Raw genomic sequence first — 17,983 nt, forward strand, 5'->3', positions numbered from 1 at the left:
AAGGGCCCGGAGACACTCCCTGCCCAGGGAAGGCTGAGGGAGCTGGGGCTGCTCAGCCTCAGAGGAGATGCTGAGAGGGACCCTCAGCCCTGGGTGTCTCTGTCTGCAGGGAGGGCTCAGAGCAGGGCCCGGGCTCTGCTCCGGGGCCCAGCAATGGCACCAGAGGAACGGGCAGGAACTGATCCCAGGAAGTTCCACTGGACATGAGGAAGAACTTTCCTGTGCAGAGACCGAGCCCTGAACAGATTGTCCAGAGAGGGTGGGGAGTCTCCCTCATGGGGGATATTCCAGACCTGTCTGGACACAGCCCTGTGCTCTGGAATGGCCCTGCTGGAGCAGGGAGGTGGCACCAGAGGAGCCACTGTGGTCCCTTCCAACCTGACCCATCCTGGGATTCTGGGCTCAATCCTCCCATTATCAACCTCACTCAAGGTACTGAGGACACTTGGGACACTTCCAGGTGACTCCAGCTGGGAAAGAAAAGGAAAACCACCAAATACCCACAGTTCAGAACAGCACAACAACATGAACAGACGCAAGTATTGATTCAGTAAAGGGTGGAAGACAGAATTAACACACGCCATGAACACAGAATATAAAACCCCTTCCTGGCACTTCTACAAAAGGGATATTAAAAAACAAAATATTGTGCTTGGATGCAAAATGTAGGCAAGGAGGATCCAGAGGAAGCTGCCTGAAGAACTCAGTCATATCTTGGGTGCTGTTCTTCAAATAAAACAACTGAAGAGATGCTAAAAACCCAGAAAATATGAACGACCAAGGGCTTAAGAACATAACTACAAAAATTATTCCTGTATAGAAGAGCTTTGACTCAGCAACTCATCAAACAGGGGTTGCTCCAGTCCTCAAATAGAGTTTGTGGCAGAAAGGAAAAAAAAAACCTGTTTCATTTCACAGAAAGGCTGGAAGGGGATGCTGCTCAAGATGCCTCTGTGTGTCCCCCACCCTACCCTTCCACGACAGCGAGGTTTGGGGAAATCCAGGCACAGCCAGACCCGCAACTCCCTGGAATATTCACCCTGCCCGTGCCCCTTATTTCCAATCACACACAGCGAGCACTGCTCATCCCCTTCCCCCGGCACGGGAACAGCCGATACACAACCGAGACCGTGTTTTGAGATATTTACTGGAATTTCAGCAAATTTGCAAACTTCATTTTCATTTTTTCATTTTTACTTTGGTGTCCGCTACGCTCGCCTGTTTTAAAACTTTTTTAATCAGGCGCCGCTCACGCCGCCCTTTTTATGCGCCGGAGGTCACGAAAGTCCCCCTGCAGGAAGGGAGGCCCCCAAGATGGCGATGCTGGCGGAGCGTGAGTGCCGGTCCCGGTGGGAATGCCGCGGGAATGCTGCGGGAATGGGAGTGAACCGGTGCCTCGGGAGCGGTTCCAGACCCTCCCCACAGCCCTTTCTGAGGGGTCCGGGCTGCGCCGCCCCTCCCCATGGGTGCAGGGGGGTCTCAGTAGCACATAAAGGGGTTCGGGGAGTTCCGCTGCTGCGGAAGGAGGTTTCAGAGTTAAGGAAAGGGGAGTGCGGGGACTGGGAAAGGTGGGATGAGGAGGTTCCTTTGTCCATGAATTGGGCTCCAGGGGTCCCCTGTGTCAGGGGAAGGGGGGGGGTCATGGGGTGAGGAGACCTCGGGGTGGCCGGGAAAAGGGTTTAGGGGTCCCCCGGTGTGGAAGAACTGGGGGCTGGGAGAGGCAGGAATGAGGGTCCAGAGGGTCCCAGTGTCAAGGAGAAGGGGGGGTCTTGGAGCTAGGAGACCTGGGCTGGGGCCAGAAAAGGGGCTCAGGAGGTGCCCGATGTTGAAGAACGAGGGGTTTCGGGTCTGAGAAGGGCAGGAATGGGGCTGCGGGGGATGCCAGGGTGAAGGAAAAGGGGGGCTGGGGCCTGGGAGAGCTGGGCTGAGGGTGAGAAAAGGCTTCAAGGGTCCCTGGGGTTGAAGAACAGAGGGCTGTGGGGGCTGGGAAAGGCAGGAATTGAGGAAAAGGCAGGGTTAAGGAAAAGATGGGGTCTGGAGGCTGGGAGAGGTGGGATGGCCGGGAAGGGGGTTCCAGGGGGACACTGGTGCAGGATGAGGGGTGCAGGGGCTTCTCTGTGGGGTCTGTCGTGTCCCGGGCAGGAGCAGTGGGAATGTCCCTTGGAAACCTTTAGGGACAGCTTGTCCTTTCAGGGGCTCGGTGCCGTCTCTGGCCGTGTGTTTTAAGGGGAGACACCTCCAGCCCAGGGGTGCTGGGGACACCCCGGGGACGTGGCAGGGCCGTGGGCTGGTGCTGGGTTTGGTGCTTGGGTCACTCCCGGGGCAGCGCTGGAGCTGAGCCAAGCTCTGCCAATCCACAGCTTTTAGAGACCCTCCAGAGGAGGCTTTGGAGGTGGGGAAGGGTCTGGAGGGGCCAAATGAGGAGGGCCTGAGGGCACTGGGTGTGGTCAGCTGGAGCAGAGGGGACTGAGGTCAGACCTCACCAGGGGCTGCAGCTCCTCCCGAGGGGCAGCTCCGATCTCTGCTCCCTGTGAGCAGGGACAGGATCCAGGGAACGGCTGGAGCTGTGCCAGGGGAATTTGGGATGGATAGCAGGGAAAGGCTCTTCCCCCAGAGGGTGCTGGGGCACTGGAGCAGCTCCCCAGGGAATGGGCACAGCCCCAAGGCTGCCAGAGCTCCAGGAGTGTTTGGACAACGCTCTCAGGGATGCACAGGGTGGGATTGTTGGGGTGTCTCTGTAGGGCCAGGAGCTGGACTGGATGATCCTGGTGGGTCCCTTCCAGCTCAGGATGTCCCCTGATTCTATGGATTTTGTTTAAATTTCCATGATATTGGAAACAAAGAGCTTCACTTTTGCCTCTGAGGTGATTGAGAACTTGGGCTCCCCATTTCTGATAGAACTTTCTGGTGTCAGGACACCCTTAACCGAGAGCTCAGGGTCTGCTGAATTTGTTTGCTGGGCTGCAGGAAATAGGAACAAGACAGACTCATAACAAATGTGGTTTCCATTGGGAAGTGAAGATGTGAATTGAGGAAAACAAATCTGCATTTGCACATGGAGTTTTCTAGGTATTTTCAGTGTGAACTTTGGTACTCTTTTTTCCAGAATTTGTTAATTGTTTTAATTGGACGTGTCAATAATAGACTCACTTGGAGTGGAAGGGACCTTAAAGCCCATCCAGTTCCACCCCCTGCCATGGGCAGGGGACACTCCCCCTAGCCCACGGTGCGCCAAGCCCTCTTTCAAGCCCTGTCCAACCTGGCCTTGGGCACTGCCAGGGATCCAGGGTCAGCCACAGCTTCTCTGGGCACCCTGGGCCAGGGCCTCCCCACTCTCACAGGGAACAATTCCTTCCCAATCTCCCATCCATCCCTGCACTCTGGCAGTGGGAAGCCATTCCCTGTGTCCTGTCCCTCCATCCCTTGGCCCAAGTCCCTCTCCAGCTCTTCTGGAGCCCCTTTAGGCTCTGGAAGGGGCTCTGAGCTCTCCCTGGAGCCTTCCCTTCTCCAGGTGAACACCCCCAGCTTTCCCAGCCTGGCTCCAGAGCTGTGTCCCTCCTGTGCTCCCAGACCATCTCTGGGCTCATGGCAGGGGTTTGGATGGGAACTTTCAAAATTATAGTTAAAAACTTGCTCCAGGCATAGAATTCATCTTGGCAAAAGGGATTAGCAATGGATCTTTTTCAGATCATAGAGTGTTTGAGTAAAGAATTTGAGTTGTCCAGCCCTGGCGCAGCTGCCCAGGGCAGTACTGGAGTCCCCATCCCTGGGGGGGTTTCAAAGCCATGCGGATGTGGCACTGGGGGACACGGCTCAGTGGTGGCCTTGGCAGTGCTGGGGGATGGTTGGACTGGGTGATCTTAGAGGTATTTTCCAACCTCAGTGATTCTGTGATTCCCTAAGGAAATGAGGATTTTCTCCACTGGATGGTGCTGCTCTCCCGGAGTTCCATCACTGTCTGTGGCATCATTTTCGGAGCAGCCCAGAAAGTTGGTGTTAAATTAGGAGCTGAATCTTGTAGCTGGAAGTTCGTACCTGGTTTCCTCTCCCACTTTAGAGATATCAGCGAACAAACGTTTCTGATAAATTATTGACTAATTAGTGGATTTTGTTGTTTGTTTGGAAAGGGAAGATGATTTTATGTTTTCTGGAAATGGCATGGAGCTGTTCCTGGCTTTCTTAAATACTTCTCTAAAGATGAAAGCAAGTTTGCTTGGGTTTTTTTCCTATATTTAAGTCACCCTGTTTAAAAATCAGAGTATGTTATCCTGGCAGAAATCTGAGGATTAAACCCACAGTGTTTGAAATACTCAGATTGCAAGTGCTGAGAAAGGGAAGGTCTCTTAATTTCAAGCTTAAGAAATACTTGTGTCTGGTGCCCTTGTGCTTTTGTTACCAACATCCTCCCAGGAGCAAAACATCTCAGGGGCTTCTCCACAGGGAGATGCTCAGGAAAAAACATAGAAGTTCATTTTTGAGGTGGTTTAAAGCACATCAAACAACTCAATCTGGAAGTTAATTCACCCATTGTTGATAAATCCTGAGATACATGGGGTGGTTTTACAACTGTAGGAATTGCATTGGATTTAATTTCTTGGGGTTTGCAAAGTCACCACCTGAGGAACTACTTACAGAGAGTGTAAGAGTATGGACATACCTAAAATGTTGGATTTATAAAGGGCATTGAACCGTTTTTGGTGGCTGAGTGAGGGAAAGTTGATGTAAATTGAGGGATTTTAGAGGTAGAAATGAAGAAATGTGAGTGAAAAGGAGGGCAGCTGCTTAAGTGGGCAGCATAAACTCTATTGGAATCATAGAACCTGAATTATTACGGTTGGAAAATCCCTCAGACATCATCCAGTCCAACCATCCCCCAGCACTGCCAAGGCCACCACTGAGCCATGTCCCCAAGTGCCACATCCACATGGCTTTTAAATCCCCCCAGGGATGGGGGATGCCCTGGGCAGCTCTTCCAATGTCTGACCACCTTTTATCATGAAGATATTCCCTCATATCCAATCTAAACCTCCCCTGGCACAACTTGAGGCTGTTTCCTCTCATCCTGCCCTGTTCCCTGGGAGCAGAGCCCGACCCCCCTGGCTGCCCCCTCCTGTCAGGGAGTTGTGCAGAGCCACAAGGTCCCCCCTGAGCCTCCTTTGCTCCAGGCTCAGCCCCCTGGTTCTCCATGGGACAGCAGGGAATCCCAGTTTGTTTAGAAGTTAAAAATGAGAGACCACAGTGGTGCTTTCTCACATTATGTTGGCAGCACGGGCAGGGCTTGGAGGAGGTTCTGCTCTCAAGGCTTCCTGGTGGGAATAATCACAGAATCCCAGGATGGTTTGGGGTGGAAGAGACCCTAAAGATCATCCCATTCCACCCCCTGCCATGGGCAGGGACACCTTCCACTCTCCCAGGTTGCTCCAAGCCCCATCCAGCCTGGCCTTGGACACTTCCAGGGACGAGGCAGCCACAGCCTCTGAGGTTAATAAGTTGTTTCCTGTAGAGAAATGAACCAGCCAAAGGTTGGATTCCCCTCACAGCCCTCGGGTGTTTAACCCACTGTGAAAGCTGTTTAGGGACTGTTTGGAGCTTCAGAGTTTCAGTAGCTTGTTAAAAAAAGCCCCCACCTTGCATTCTGACAGCCTTAGTTCCTTAAAAATGAAACAAAACTGGACAAAAATGAGTCAAACATCCCTGTAATATTCAGTCCCTCTGGCCCAAATCCCAAATCTTGTCTTTTAGGGAACGATGACTTCCTGATTACATTGAAAACACCTCGTTGGATTTGGCTTCTCCCTGCCTTTGTGTGGCCTTGGGTTAACCGGTCATTTTTGATCCGGCATTTCCCATGGTGTTTAATGAAGTTTGTGATCTTCCTGTCTCCCATTCTTTGTTTGTCTTGTTTATTTAGGTTCTCTTCCTGCCTGGGTTTAGGTGCACACTTCAAGTGACTGGTTAACTGGGCTGGCTTCTCTTCCTTGATTTCAAGGAAGCTGTTCCTGGTGGGAAAGGCAACATGTGGGCCTGGGAGAATGTAATTTCTTCGGGAATCTGTATAGGACAAAGGAGCCTTGATTTTCCTTTGGATCACTTAACTCCTGCAATCATTTCTGGCAGCTTTTCAGTTTTCCCATAAAGCATTTTTGAGAAATCCAAAAGCTGAAATCCCACGGGTTTGTGTTCTGTCATTCCCTTTCTCTGTTCACTTACATTGGATTTTTGATTTGGCTTTTGTTAAGAAGGCAAATACTAAAATTTCTGGGTTCTGGTTAAAGAGAAGTCTGGAGAATGGGTTTTGTCCAGAAGTGGGAGAGCTGCATCATAATCTCCTCCTCTGTAGATTCCATGTTGAAGCCAGATGTAAAACAAAATTGGAATAAATATGGAATTTACACCCAAATGGTAATCCTTAAAGCTTTCCCTGAATCACAGCCCATCCTGAGGGACAGCAACTTCCGTAGCAATTCTGCTTTGGCATCTTCCCATTAATAATTAATATTTTCACTGGGCTTTTATTGTTGTTGTGGTGGTTTTTGTTTAGTAAAATTAACCCCCAAAATATGGTGAGTCTGGCCTAAGTTCTGGAGTGGTGTTTTTGCAATGAAGAGCTTTGGTTGAACTGATCCAATACCAAGAACTCTCTGGGAATGCCAGTAGAGCCTGTTTGAATTTTCCCTTCCTGCTCCAGCCCGGAGAAGGCAGAAGTGGTCCGTGGATCCACGAAACAGCGCCTGGAGCAATGATGACTCCAAATTTGGCCAGAAGATGCTGGAAAAGATGGGCTGGTCCAAAGGAAAGGTAGGATCTAAGGGAAAATTGTCGCTGAAGGGTCTAAAACTGCCATAAATCAAACTCATTTAATTTATTCTCTTAAGTGCACAGAGAATTTGAGCAGTGACAGATTTCTACACTTAGTTACAAAGTCTTGTTTGTGCCTCTCCTGCTTTCCAGTTTCTCTCCATTCTCTGACAACCTAAATTCCCAAGTGAGAGCAGGAGTTGGAACATTAAATCAGGTTAAAGGTTTTAAGCTGCCTTTAAACCCTCAATTCTCTCCGTGTTTGGTGCTCTTTAAAGCAACTGCAGGACCTGCTTTAATCTTCCACCTGGTTTCAATTTTTTTTTCTGCTCTCTTCCTTGAACCCCCAAAATGCTGTATCCTGTGAGCTGTGTCCCTTCCCAGCTTCAGCCAGGACCTGTGGTCCCAGTGACTGGTTCCTGGCACTAACAGCAATCTCCAGGTCAGCACAGACACCTGCAAACTGCAGGTTTAATTCCACAGAGGTGCCTCAGCAAAGCTGAGATTTGGGGCTGCACATCAGAGTATTTAATGATAAGAATCCCCACAAACCCCTACTTCCTTTAATTCTCCTTCTAGATTTCCTCTTACAGACTTTCCTTAACAGGAATAAAATTAGGATAATTCTCAATTCTCTGAATGCTTTAAAGCCTATTTTTGGATTTAAACTGTTGCCTCAGTTGTCTCACAACGTTTCCCACTCGAGCTACTGGATCTTCCTTGGCAGCAGTTGTACAAGAAGGATTTATGTCTCCATTCCACTGCAAACTTGGACAAATGGAACTTTCCCTTGATCAAATTAAGGGGCAGAAGCCCATCTGGGCAGGGAAATTAAGCTGCTTACACCAGTCCTGTTATTGGTTGTGTTGGAATTGGGTCAGGGCAGGTTGTGTGGCCGAGTCTCCTGCTTGCTTCCATATCTTTTGGTCAGCAGAAGTTTCAAGGCAAATTTTCCACCCCACTGATCAGAAAAACTCCACTTTGGTTGTCCAAATATGCCTCATTCCTTCAAATATTAGATATCCCAGGATGTGTCTGCAGGGCTTCTCTGCACTGCAGCAGCACATAAATGTTTATTAATTCTAGCACACTTGGCTGATGATTTGTGACAGATGAGGCAAAAAGCAGGTCCCAGGAGCAAAGTTTTAAACCGAAAGCTTTGCCTTTTAATTTTTTAGCCTTGATCATACAGTTAAGAAAGATAACCCTGGACCTGATTATTGCTTCATATTAAAGAACCCTAAAGTCATTTGCTCCAATATTTTCATCCAATTATGAGCACAAATGAGGTGGAAGAAGTTGTGAATGTCCTGCTGGCTCCAGTCTGCTTCTCCCCTGCCCCTCCCTGCTCGCCTTCCGTATAAATTTGTTCTGGATTGTGTGTTCCATGTGGATCTGCCTTACTCCCATTACCCTTCTCAGTGACAGAGGGATTTTTGGGGAGAGTTCTTCTTATATAGAGTCTTGTTGGAAAGGTGGAAACACTTTGGGCTTGCTTAGGAATGTCAGGTGGCTTCCTGATTAATCACCCAACTACTTCATGTTGTTGCTGTTTTAGTGTTTGTAATGCTTTGCTGGAGGCTTAAGTAGTGAATTTAAAAGCCTTTGTTTGTTGTGTGGTAATGCCTGTGAATGAGTTCAGCTACAAGCAGGCAAATTCATAGGAAGTTGTGATTTCTTGCTGTATTTCTTTGTGAACTATCTGACAATCCAAAAGCTCTAACTGCTGCTGTAAAATCCTTACATTTTTACCCTCAAATCCTCCTTAGGGTCTCGGGGCTCAGGAGCAAGGAAATCCAGAACACATCAGGGTTAAGGTGAAAAACGACGTGCTGGGATTAGGGGCTACCATCAATCACGAGGTGAGCACTAGACCCAGGGCAGGGAATGAATCCCATTTCAGCAACAGCACAATTATTTGAATGGAACATCAGTGAAATCTGTTGTCACAGCTGGTGGTAGCACGTACCAAACAGGATTTTTCAGGACTTCCCAACACAACCCTGATAAGTTCATTTCACTTTGGGGTGGCTGTAGGAGCTGTTGTTGGTTTTACCACCTGTGGAGCTTCCCAGGCTCCCTCCCACCAACAGGGACTGGATATATCCAATTAATTTACTTCTCAGAGTCTTAGTTCTTAGAGTTTAGTAAAACTTGTGTTAATTCTGAAGACTTCTGCCTTGTGTTCATGTGGGTGATATTTACAGGACAACTGGATTGCTCATCAGGATGACTTCAACCAGCTTCTGGCTGAGCTGAATAACTGCCATGGACAGGGTGAAACAGGTAGGTTCATGCTTGGCTCAATCAGATGCTGGAAGCTCAGCAGAGTTTCCATTCTGTGTCTTCAAAGAGTTCCTGAGGCCCGGTTTGGGCTACAAATAAGGTTAACAACTCCCTCTTCTTCCCCAAAATTACTGGGAGCCAAAGGATGTCTTGCCATCCATGACCATGGATTTGCAGATCTCAGTGCATCAGTTTTGCTCTCAGGACTCAAAGAAAGGCTTTTTGTTGAGGAAGGAAAACATAAGATATTGAACTTGTTTATTTTATCCAGATCACAATATTTGGGACACTTTTCCTGGGCTGTACCTACAGGAAGAGTTATTTCTTTATGAAGCACCCCGAATCTGTCTGAAGGCTCACAAAAATCACTCAGCACTGCAATGCTTTGCCTTCCTTTTACAAATGAACTGTCACACTTGGCTTCCATGCTCCAGTAGCTTCTTAAATACCTCCTTTTCCTGTCCTTGGAGAGCTGCTCCATAGCTTTTGCCTCAGAGTTCTGCATTTCTGCTTTGAGTGTGGTATAAAGTGATTTTTGTAGCCCTTGTGTTGAGCACACAAGTGGGGAAACTTCCCCAAAAGGGCTATTTTTAAAGTCTTCTATTTTTGAAGTTTCTTACAAGCTGACCTTGCTTTGTGAAAATGAAGTTAGGAAACTGTGGTGGGTGAGCTTAGAGAAAGAATTGGTTTATCAAATGATTTATCATCTCTCCTCTAGTTAAACTCATGTTTAAATGCTGACTTTGTATCTAAACAGCTTTCTGAAGTGTTGTTAAACCAAGGGCTCCTGTTTGGACACAGCCTGTCCGTGTGCTGCTGGGGCAGCATTGCCAGCTTAGTGGATTCACCAACTTCATTTCATTCATTCATTTGTGTAACCTTTGAGCACTGAAGGTTTTCTAGGAGAAAAAATGTAGAAAGAAGAGGAGGAAAATCAGTTAGCAAGGAAGTTTTCTAATCCTGGTGAGCTAGGATTAAAATTCTGAGCCTGATGCCTCAAAAGACCTTTTTTAGCTTGCTGTGCAAGTCGTCCTTGTGGAATCATGAGGCCACCCAGGACTCGGTGCTGTCACTCAGCTCCTTGAGAGCTAGGAGAGCACTTCACGGGGAAATTCCAAAAGTTCCTGTCTACCTTTAGAACTAAATCCTACCCAAGTTGCAACTTGAGCCCTGGGAAGATCAGGGAGGTGTAACTGGTGGGAAACCTGCAGACTGATGAGCAGAGAGCTGAAATTACTTGCCCAGGGCCATGGTGAGTCAGCAGAGGCAGGTTCAGGGAGCAAGGCTTGGTCTTAAGCTCTGCACTCTTGCCTGGGTCACCTCATGCAAAGTGACCCTTGAAAACTCCCATTTCTCCCTGTTTCACTCAGTTCTTTTCGTCCTTTTAGGAGCTGGGACAAGTTTTCAATCACTGAAAGCAAATTTGGGTGCACCTTGAAAATTCCAGGTCAGAGTCACATTTGGTGATTTACAGAAAGGCATCACTCCGAAACTTGGTTTTTTTGACAATTGTTGAACTGGCAGAACTCATCCAGAAAAAACTCTCCCTGCAGCTGTGCTGCAGGAGCAAATGTTACATTATTGGCCATCCTCCAGTTCCAAACTGCATTAAAAGTCAGCTGAAAAACTTCATTGTTCTTAAAGAACTGGTGCAGTTGCCAGAGCTTGATTGCAATTAGAGGTCGGAAAGGAACGGACCCGTGGGGGTTGATGCCAACACTCAAATGCCCTCAGTGTCTGTAGTTTTAGCTGTCTTTTCCTTTTTCTTTTTTCTAGGTGAGCACCCAGTGAGGGCAGGTTTAGATTAGATTAAATGTTAGGAAGAAATTCATCTACTGGTGTTAAGGCCCTGGCATAGGTTGCCCAGAGAAGCTGTGGCTGCCCCTGGATCCCTGGAAGGCCAGGTTGGACGGGGCTTGGAGCCACCCTGGGTAGTGGAAGGGTTTGGGGCTATGTGGTCTTTTCCCACCCAAACCATTCTATAATTCCAGGCTGTTTTGCTGGGGTCCTCAGTGATGATGACTGCCCCTTTCCCATTGATAAAATGTGGGAACAACACCCTGCCTGTGCTTTGGCACTTCCACTTCGATCAGATTTGCTGCAGAAATGCCACTTTGGAGGCTTTATTGCCCTGACTGAATTTCTTTGAAAAGCACATTAACATTCCTGCAGCGCTTGCTCAGTTTGTCAGGATTTTCCAGTCCCTGGAAGACACAGGGATGTATTTCCCTGCCCACTGCAAGTACCAGCATGTTCTGGAGTGAAATCCCTCTCTGCAGGCACGAGGCGGTGCTGCTGCCCCTTTCCCTGTAGGAATAACGTGGAGGAGGAAGCTCTGTGGAAACCTTTTGCTGTGTAATGCTCCTTTTGCTACCAGGAGGTTGGAAACCAGGCTCAAAGTGCTGCACCTCTGTCAAGATATTTTAGTTGTGATCCTTGCTTTCCCCACAGACCCTGTTATTGATGATTTTTTTGTTAAAAACTGATTTGCTGGTCCTTTCTCTTCCCATTAGGGTTTAATGTGTGAGTGAGAGAATGGATCTCAGCCTGCTGGCCCTCAGCTCTCGCACTGCAGGCTGAGGATTTCACTTTTAGCTCGGGGATTCTGTCATCAGGTGGCACTGCCTATCAAACAGGGAAGTGCTGGAATTCCAGTGGCAGAAAAGCTTGGGCTGCAGAGCTTTCCAGGGTGGGATCATATTAAAAAAGTGACTCAAGTTGGCCCTCAGGGTATGGGTTGATTTCCCTACCCATTCCACTGGGAGGAAAAAAAACATCTCAGCAGAGTAACCTTCTCTGGAGTTACAGAGTAGAGACTCCTGTGGTGCCTCTTTTCAGGACTGGTAAGGCAGTAATTAGCTGTACAACAGGTTAATTCTCTCTTTCTTTCAAATTAACAGGCTCTGTGGCTGCAAAGAGAACATTTGTACCCCTAAAATAACCTTGCACAGCACAGGAACGTGGTCTCTGTGCTGTTAAATAGTGAGGTTAATCTTTCATGTGGCTTTAACCTGCTCACAGTCTCCCAAAGCACTCCTGAGTGACTCTGGGACTGAGCCAGCCCTGGAGACCATTCCCAGAGGACAGTTTAGATGCAGTCCCTCTTCTGGAAGCCTGGAAAATGAGATAATAGGGATGTGGCAATTTGTTCTAGTTGGCCTCAGGGACAGAAATGCTTTGTCACCATTCAGTTTCCTTACACAGATGTATCAGCTTATGTCCAAATAAAGGTATTTTGTGTAGGGTTAGAAATGAAAATCCTGTGGGTTTTTTTTTCCCCCCTTTTTCTTTTTGCTCAGTCAGGTTCAGTATTTTATTTCCTACTATTTTTTACATATTTCTCGGACTCTGGTTCTGAAGACACTCCATAAAAACAGCACTGTTATTATTTTCTAACCACAGAGATGGATTTGCCTTTGACCTGGAGTAGCTCTATCTGCCTTTTCAAATTACATTGGATTGGAAATGGGAAAGAAGGGATGGGGCGAAAAAAAATCAAGCAAAAACTTAAGAGTGCTTCCTTCAATAATATTTTATGATATGTTGTTGACTGAATTTTGAGAGAGAAAGTTGAAAACACTGATGTTTGAATTTGGTGGTTAAAGTGCCTCTAACAGAGCTGGAACCTGTTTGCTTGGGGTTTGTTTCTGGTTTTTTTAGAGCCCTCAGTGAAAAAGCAGAAAAAGACATTCAGCCTCGAAGAAAAATCCAAATCTTCCAAGAAACGTGTCCATTATATGAAGTTTGCCAAAGGTAAGAGGAGTTTTGTTGTTTCATAAGCCCTGGCCAAGATTAGAACAAACCCTGGTCAAGGTGATCTGTTGCCTTCTGGAGTCTAAATTACGCAAGTAAAACCTGGGTTTAGAAACACCCCCTGCAGCAACTTGCTTAAAGCTCTAATGCACTGTTCCTCTTTATTTTGGGCAATTTTGGATGGCCTTACGCTGATGTTGGGAATAAAACAATCCCTAAGTGAAGGAGCTGAATAAAAGAGCAGCGAATATTCTGAGGGTCAGGGCGTGGGCAGGGATGGGAGCAGGAGGCAAAGGCGAGGTGGGAGTGACTGAGGCATCTGCGTGGCACTAAACCCTGCAATCCCCAGTAACCCCTGCTCAGAGATCATGGGGATGAGATCAGGGATCAGATTAAACCTGCATGAAGGAAGAGGAAAGAGCTCTTACATCCATCAGATACTTTCTGGGGTAAATTAGGGCAGCGTTTGGTGGCCGCAAAAACTTTACCAAGAACTTGTGGAGTTCAGTAATTTCTTTCTTTCTTTCTTAGAGTGATGACATGATTTGAGTCAGTCCAGGTCGTGGCCCTTGACAGTTGTTCAGTCCTGTCCCTGTTGCTCTGTTCCCCTCTCACACGGTGTGTGTGCCTGTTTCAGGGCATGGATAGGATCAGTTTTCACTAATGGCCGATTTATTAAACTGAAAGCTCTGTGTCATGTATTCCAGCAGCAAATGCCTCTGCTAAGACAGAGCTAATTGATATCTGAATGGAGGCCAAATTTTCATATCGGGGTTTGGGATTTTTAGTGGGCTAATTCAACCTTTAAGTCCAAGCTGTTAACATGAGCTTGCCACTTTATGACATTAAACAATTAAATTGGTTCAGGGCTTGCAAGTGCAGAGGCCATGGCCTGCTTGAGGTAGTAGCAAAGAGGACTTACTTTGATTCGGATTTAACCTTTTACTAAATATAGAGGAAAAAAGAAGTGTCTTTTGAACATGTAAAATACAGCTCAAGGCTTTCATATTCCCAATATCCCTGATTTGTTTGGTCACATTTCCACAAGGCAACTCCTCATTTGCTTGTACCCTCTGTGGCCTGACACAGGGAAATTGTACTTTTTCTGAGAAAGAGGAAAAGTTATTTGAGAAAGGCTCATGCTGTCGTGGCCCTTGTTGTTGAAGTCCAGTCCTGCTTCCTTTCAGACTAAACAAGACAAGCTCACACAAAAGCGGGAGAAGGGAACAGCGACGGCACCAAACGCGGCTTCCGCTCCTGGGGCTGGTTTGGAGCGTCACTGCTGGAGGAACAGGCACCCCTGGATCTGGGAAATACACCCACACCCCAACCTCAGATTAAAACACTGATTTCAGCTGCTTTTCTAGTAGCTGCTCCCCTGTGATGCTGCAGGAGATTTGGGCTGTCAGCTGAGTTGGTTTTCTGAGAGGGAAGGAATGGGGGATGCACCCGGGGGAGGCATGGAAAGGAAGCGTAGCCTAAAAATGGGAGCAGGAGGATTTTAGGTGTCACATTCCAAGCCTTGGCCAAGATTAAGCTGAAAACAGACCCAATCTCATCCAGCTTGCTTGCACAAAGCCATTTAGAGGCTGTGCAGTGAGGCAGCAGGAAGCTGGGGAACACTTGCTCCTCTAGGCTGATGTGTCTCTTTACCCTCTGGGGGTAGGAAAGGATCCCAAGAAAAAGAAACAGGTTGAATCGTCAGATTTGGGGATTTTTTTTTGTTTTAGGTTTTTTTGGCCATTACGAGATTCATTTTGAGGTCAGCGATTTTGGAATCAGAAAATCAAGTGATTTAAGACCCCAGCAGACTCTTAACGAGTTTACCTGTCTGGGCTGATTTTGTTTCTTTAACTTTTGCTGGCCTTTTCCAAAAGAATTTTCTGACAGAAGTAGCGGACAACTCAACAAATTCTGCACTGTGGAATTGGCTAAACCTTTGCCTGTATCTCTGAGTCTCACATCACACCCTCCTGCTTCCCCCTCCCTGCTCCGTGTCTGATATCCAGCTCACCACACAACAATCAGATGGGAATAATGGACCTCCTGGAAATCTTTGCTTCACCCTTGCAGTGGTTTTGAGTTGGAATAATCCAGTGTGTGGCAGAGGTGGAGGTTTTGCTTTTCAGAAGCAACATCAGAAATCGAAGAAAAGCCTCCACACAGTAAAAATTGATTTTTTTTTTTTTTTTTTTTCATTGTGTGGAGGAGCTGTAACTCCCTAATTCTGTCAGAAATGGGGAATCCTCACAAGAATCCAAAGATCCCAGTGCATACACACATTTCCTCATGTGTACCTTCATTTAGTGGCTTTAGCATAGAACCACAGCATGGTTTGGGTTGAAAAGGACCTTAAAGCCCATCTCATTCCAACCCCCTGCCATGGGCAGGGATACCCTCCCCTATCTCAGGTTGCTCCACATCTCGTCCAACCTGGACTTCCTGATTTTTTATTCACCTCCAAGAGCAATTCCTCTCTGTGGGTCACACTGTTGCCAAAATGCATCCTCAGATGTGAAGGTTTGGGGTTTTTTTCCCTCTCTTTACCCCTTCCAGGTAAGGATCTCTCGTCACGCACTGAGCAGGACCTGTCCTGCATTTTTGGGAGAAGACAGAAGAGTGCCAAGACCCAGGTAAACAAGAATCTTCTCCTTTCTCTTGTTTCCTTGTTTATTATCCCTTAAACAAAACATCCAAATGTCTTCTGCCAATGTGTTTTTTCTCCTTGAAGGACTGTGCTTGAACTGTGAGGAAATAGGAGTAAATTTAATCCCTGTTTTTTTGGATTATTGTGATGTAACTTCTTTGGAGTTGGGGAACTCTCCAGTATTTTAATTTTTTGTTAGGAAATGTACATCACAAAGGAGAATTTTGCTTGACCTGGTTGGACTCGATGCTCTCAGAGGTCTTTTCCAACCTAAATAATTCTGTGAAAGAACCATAAATACCCAAAATAAAATTGGACATACCATGCCAACAGGGCAATCTCCACAAAAATTGCCCTCGTTTTCACAAAATTGGGAAAGGCTGAGCAGCTGCAAAAGATTCAGAGGTGCCCTGAACAGTGATAAATATTTGATGAGAAGACCTCTCCCCTGACTTTGTGTAACGAGATCAAGGTTTGGACCAGCTTTTATTTTATTTATGTGTTCATTAGCATTTTGCTTTTGCAGAGCGCAGACCTGCTCTATCAGTGGACAAAATAACTGTGACATGACCAACATATCCAGAAAAATTCTTTGGGAAAAAAAACACCTGGAAAAGCACAAATGGATGTGTTGCAGGAATTGCCCTGTTGGTTCCAAGTTCTTGGAAATCTCTTGTTTTAAGGGAAAAATGGGGCTTGAGTTGAGTGGAAATTGAGTGGAAATTTCTGTAGTGTTTGACACCTTGCTCTTGGTGCTCTTGGAAATTGTTGTGGATCTTCACTGCAGGTCACTGGGAGCTGAAATAAGGATTTGGTAACTTCCAGTCTGTGAGAACTGTTGGAGCTCTCAAATCTTGTGCCAGGGAGCCTTGTTGGTTCTGATCACCTAAATGTGCCATGGATCTGCTCCTTGGCTCCCTTGCTTGTCAGATCAATGGGAAGCAGGAAAAACTGGGATTTAAAGCAATTCAGCACTGGTGGGGTTGAGAGAGCAGATTTTGTCCGCTCATGAGTTGTCTCAAGTAGTTGGTCTTGTTTTCTCTGTCTGTTTCACATCTTTTGAAATTCCGAGTTGGAAAGTTGCTTCTTCTGGGTCTTTTTCCTGCAGAACATTTGCTCTTTTGTGGATAAACACTGCAGATCACATGGATTTTATGGAGGGTGTCTAAGTTTGTGCATGTTTTTGCCAGTCCCTTGACAGATGCAGTGGTTGGCTGATGGCTGCTGTGCTGATTTCCTGAAATGGTTCAAGCTTCTGGCAGAAAAGTCACAGACTGTTCCCTCCTAAGCACCCAAATTTCCCCATGCAAATCCAGGCAGGAGAGAACAGAATTTGGAGCAGCCACAGGGAGAGGAAGCCAGAGGCAGCACAATTGCTCCCCCCAGCTCCCCCTTCTCCTTCTCTTCATGGATCAGAGATCTGTGGAGTTTGCACAGAACAAAAGTGCATTGCTCAGGCCCTCCAGCTCTGAGCAATTGCATTTCACTGCACCCATGAACTCTTAGGATCCCTTTCCATCATGTTCCAGAGCCTGGTCCTTAAGGTGGCACCAGAGGAAGTGCCCTGTGAGGCCTTGCAGGAATTCCCTGTGTTTGCATTCTGGTTTGAAATCCCCAAGCTCTGGGCATTTCCCTGAGTGCGCAGAGCTCACTGCAGGAGCAGGAAGGTGCTGCCGTTCTTCTGGAACTGAGTTGTTCCTGCGTGGAGATGATGTAGGAAGAGCCCTGGTGCCCAGCAGAGCCCTGGGTTTGCCTCCAGATTGTGGTAGGCTCCAATTTCCTTCTAATTTCAGCTCCTACAACCCTGGGTGGTTTCCCTGTTCACAGGATAAGGACTTCCACACTTCCATAGGGGCCAGAACTGCTCCTATCATTGGATCTGATTGCAGGCTCCCAGCTGTGGTTGCAGTGGAGATGGTACATGGAAGTACTCCTGTTGACCCTGGAAGAGCTGGGGTGGTGGCCCACAGGAATCTCATGGATTTAACAAGGCCAAGTGCTGGTGCTGCATCTAGGTTGGAGCAGCCCCTGGCATCAGCCCAGGCTGGGCATGAGCAGATGGAGCAGCCCTGGGAGAAGGACTTGGGGGTACTGGTGGGTGAGAGCTGGACATGACCCAGCCCAGAAACCCTCAGTGGGCAGCAGGGAATGGGTGGATTCTGCACAAGGAGAGCATGGAGCTGCTGGAGCGAGTCCAGAGGAGGCACCAGGATGATCAGAGGGATGTTGCAGCTCTCCTGTGAGGAAAGGATGAGGGAAGGGAAGCCTGGAGAAGAGCAGCTTTGGGGTGACCTAACTGGGGCCTCCCAATACCTGAAAGGAGCTACAAGAAAGATGGAGAGAGACCATTTACAAGGGCCTGGAAGGACAGGACAAGGGGGAATGTCTTCAAACTGACAGAAGACAGGGTTAGATGGGATATTGGGAAGAAATTCTTTCCTGTGAGGGAGGTGAGGCCCTGGCACAGGGTGCCCCGAGAAGCTGTGGCTGGCCCCGCCT

The 17,983-nt window shown here is 47.5% G+C and overlaps 1 protein-coding gene across 3 annotated transcripts in view; it reads left to right on the forward strand.

Annotated features, from left to right (window-relative positions):
- The first annotated feature begins 1,286 nt into the window (after positions 1–1,286).
- PINX1 (PIN2/TERF1 interacting, telomerase inhibitor 1) overlaps positions 1,287–17,983 on the forward strand; it is a 61,710-nt gene continuing 45,013 nt past the window's right edge. The window contains exons 1-6 of one of the 3 annotated variants that reach the window (XM_008631032.2): positions 1,287–1,333; positions 6,689–6,798; positions 8,568–8,660; positions 9,006–9,084; positions 12,745–12,837; positions 15,394–15,470. In XM_008631032.2, coding sequence (XP_008629254.1) covers positions 1,315–1,333; positions 6,689–6,798; positions 8,568–8,660; positions 9,006–9,084; positions 12,745–12,837; positions 15,394–15,470 — 471 coding nt within the window. In that variant the 5' untranslated portion in view covers positions 1,287–1,314. Of the gene's footprint in view, positions 1,334–2,775; positions 3,070–6,688; positions 6,799–8,567; positions 8,661–9,005; positions 9,085–12,744; positions 12,838–15,393; positions 15,471–17,983 lie in introns of those variants that run through there. The other 2 variants (XM_017730845.1, XM_017730844.1) reach the window with 2 other exon arrangements.

Source organism: Corvus brachyrhynchos, unplaced genomic scaffold (genome assembly GCF_000691975.1).
Source record: "Corvus brachyrhynchos isolate BGI_N302 unplaced genomic scaffold, ASM69197v1 scaffold203, whole genome shotgun sequence".
Lineage (NCBI taxonomy): Eukaryota > Metazoa > Chordata > Aves > Passeriformes > Corvidae > Corvus > Corvus brachyrhynchos.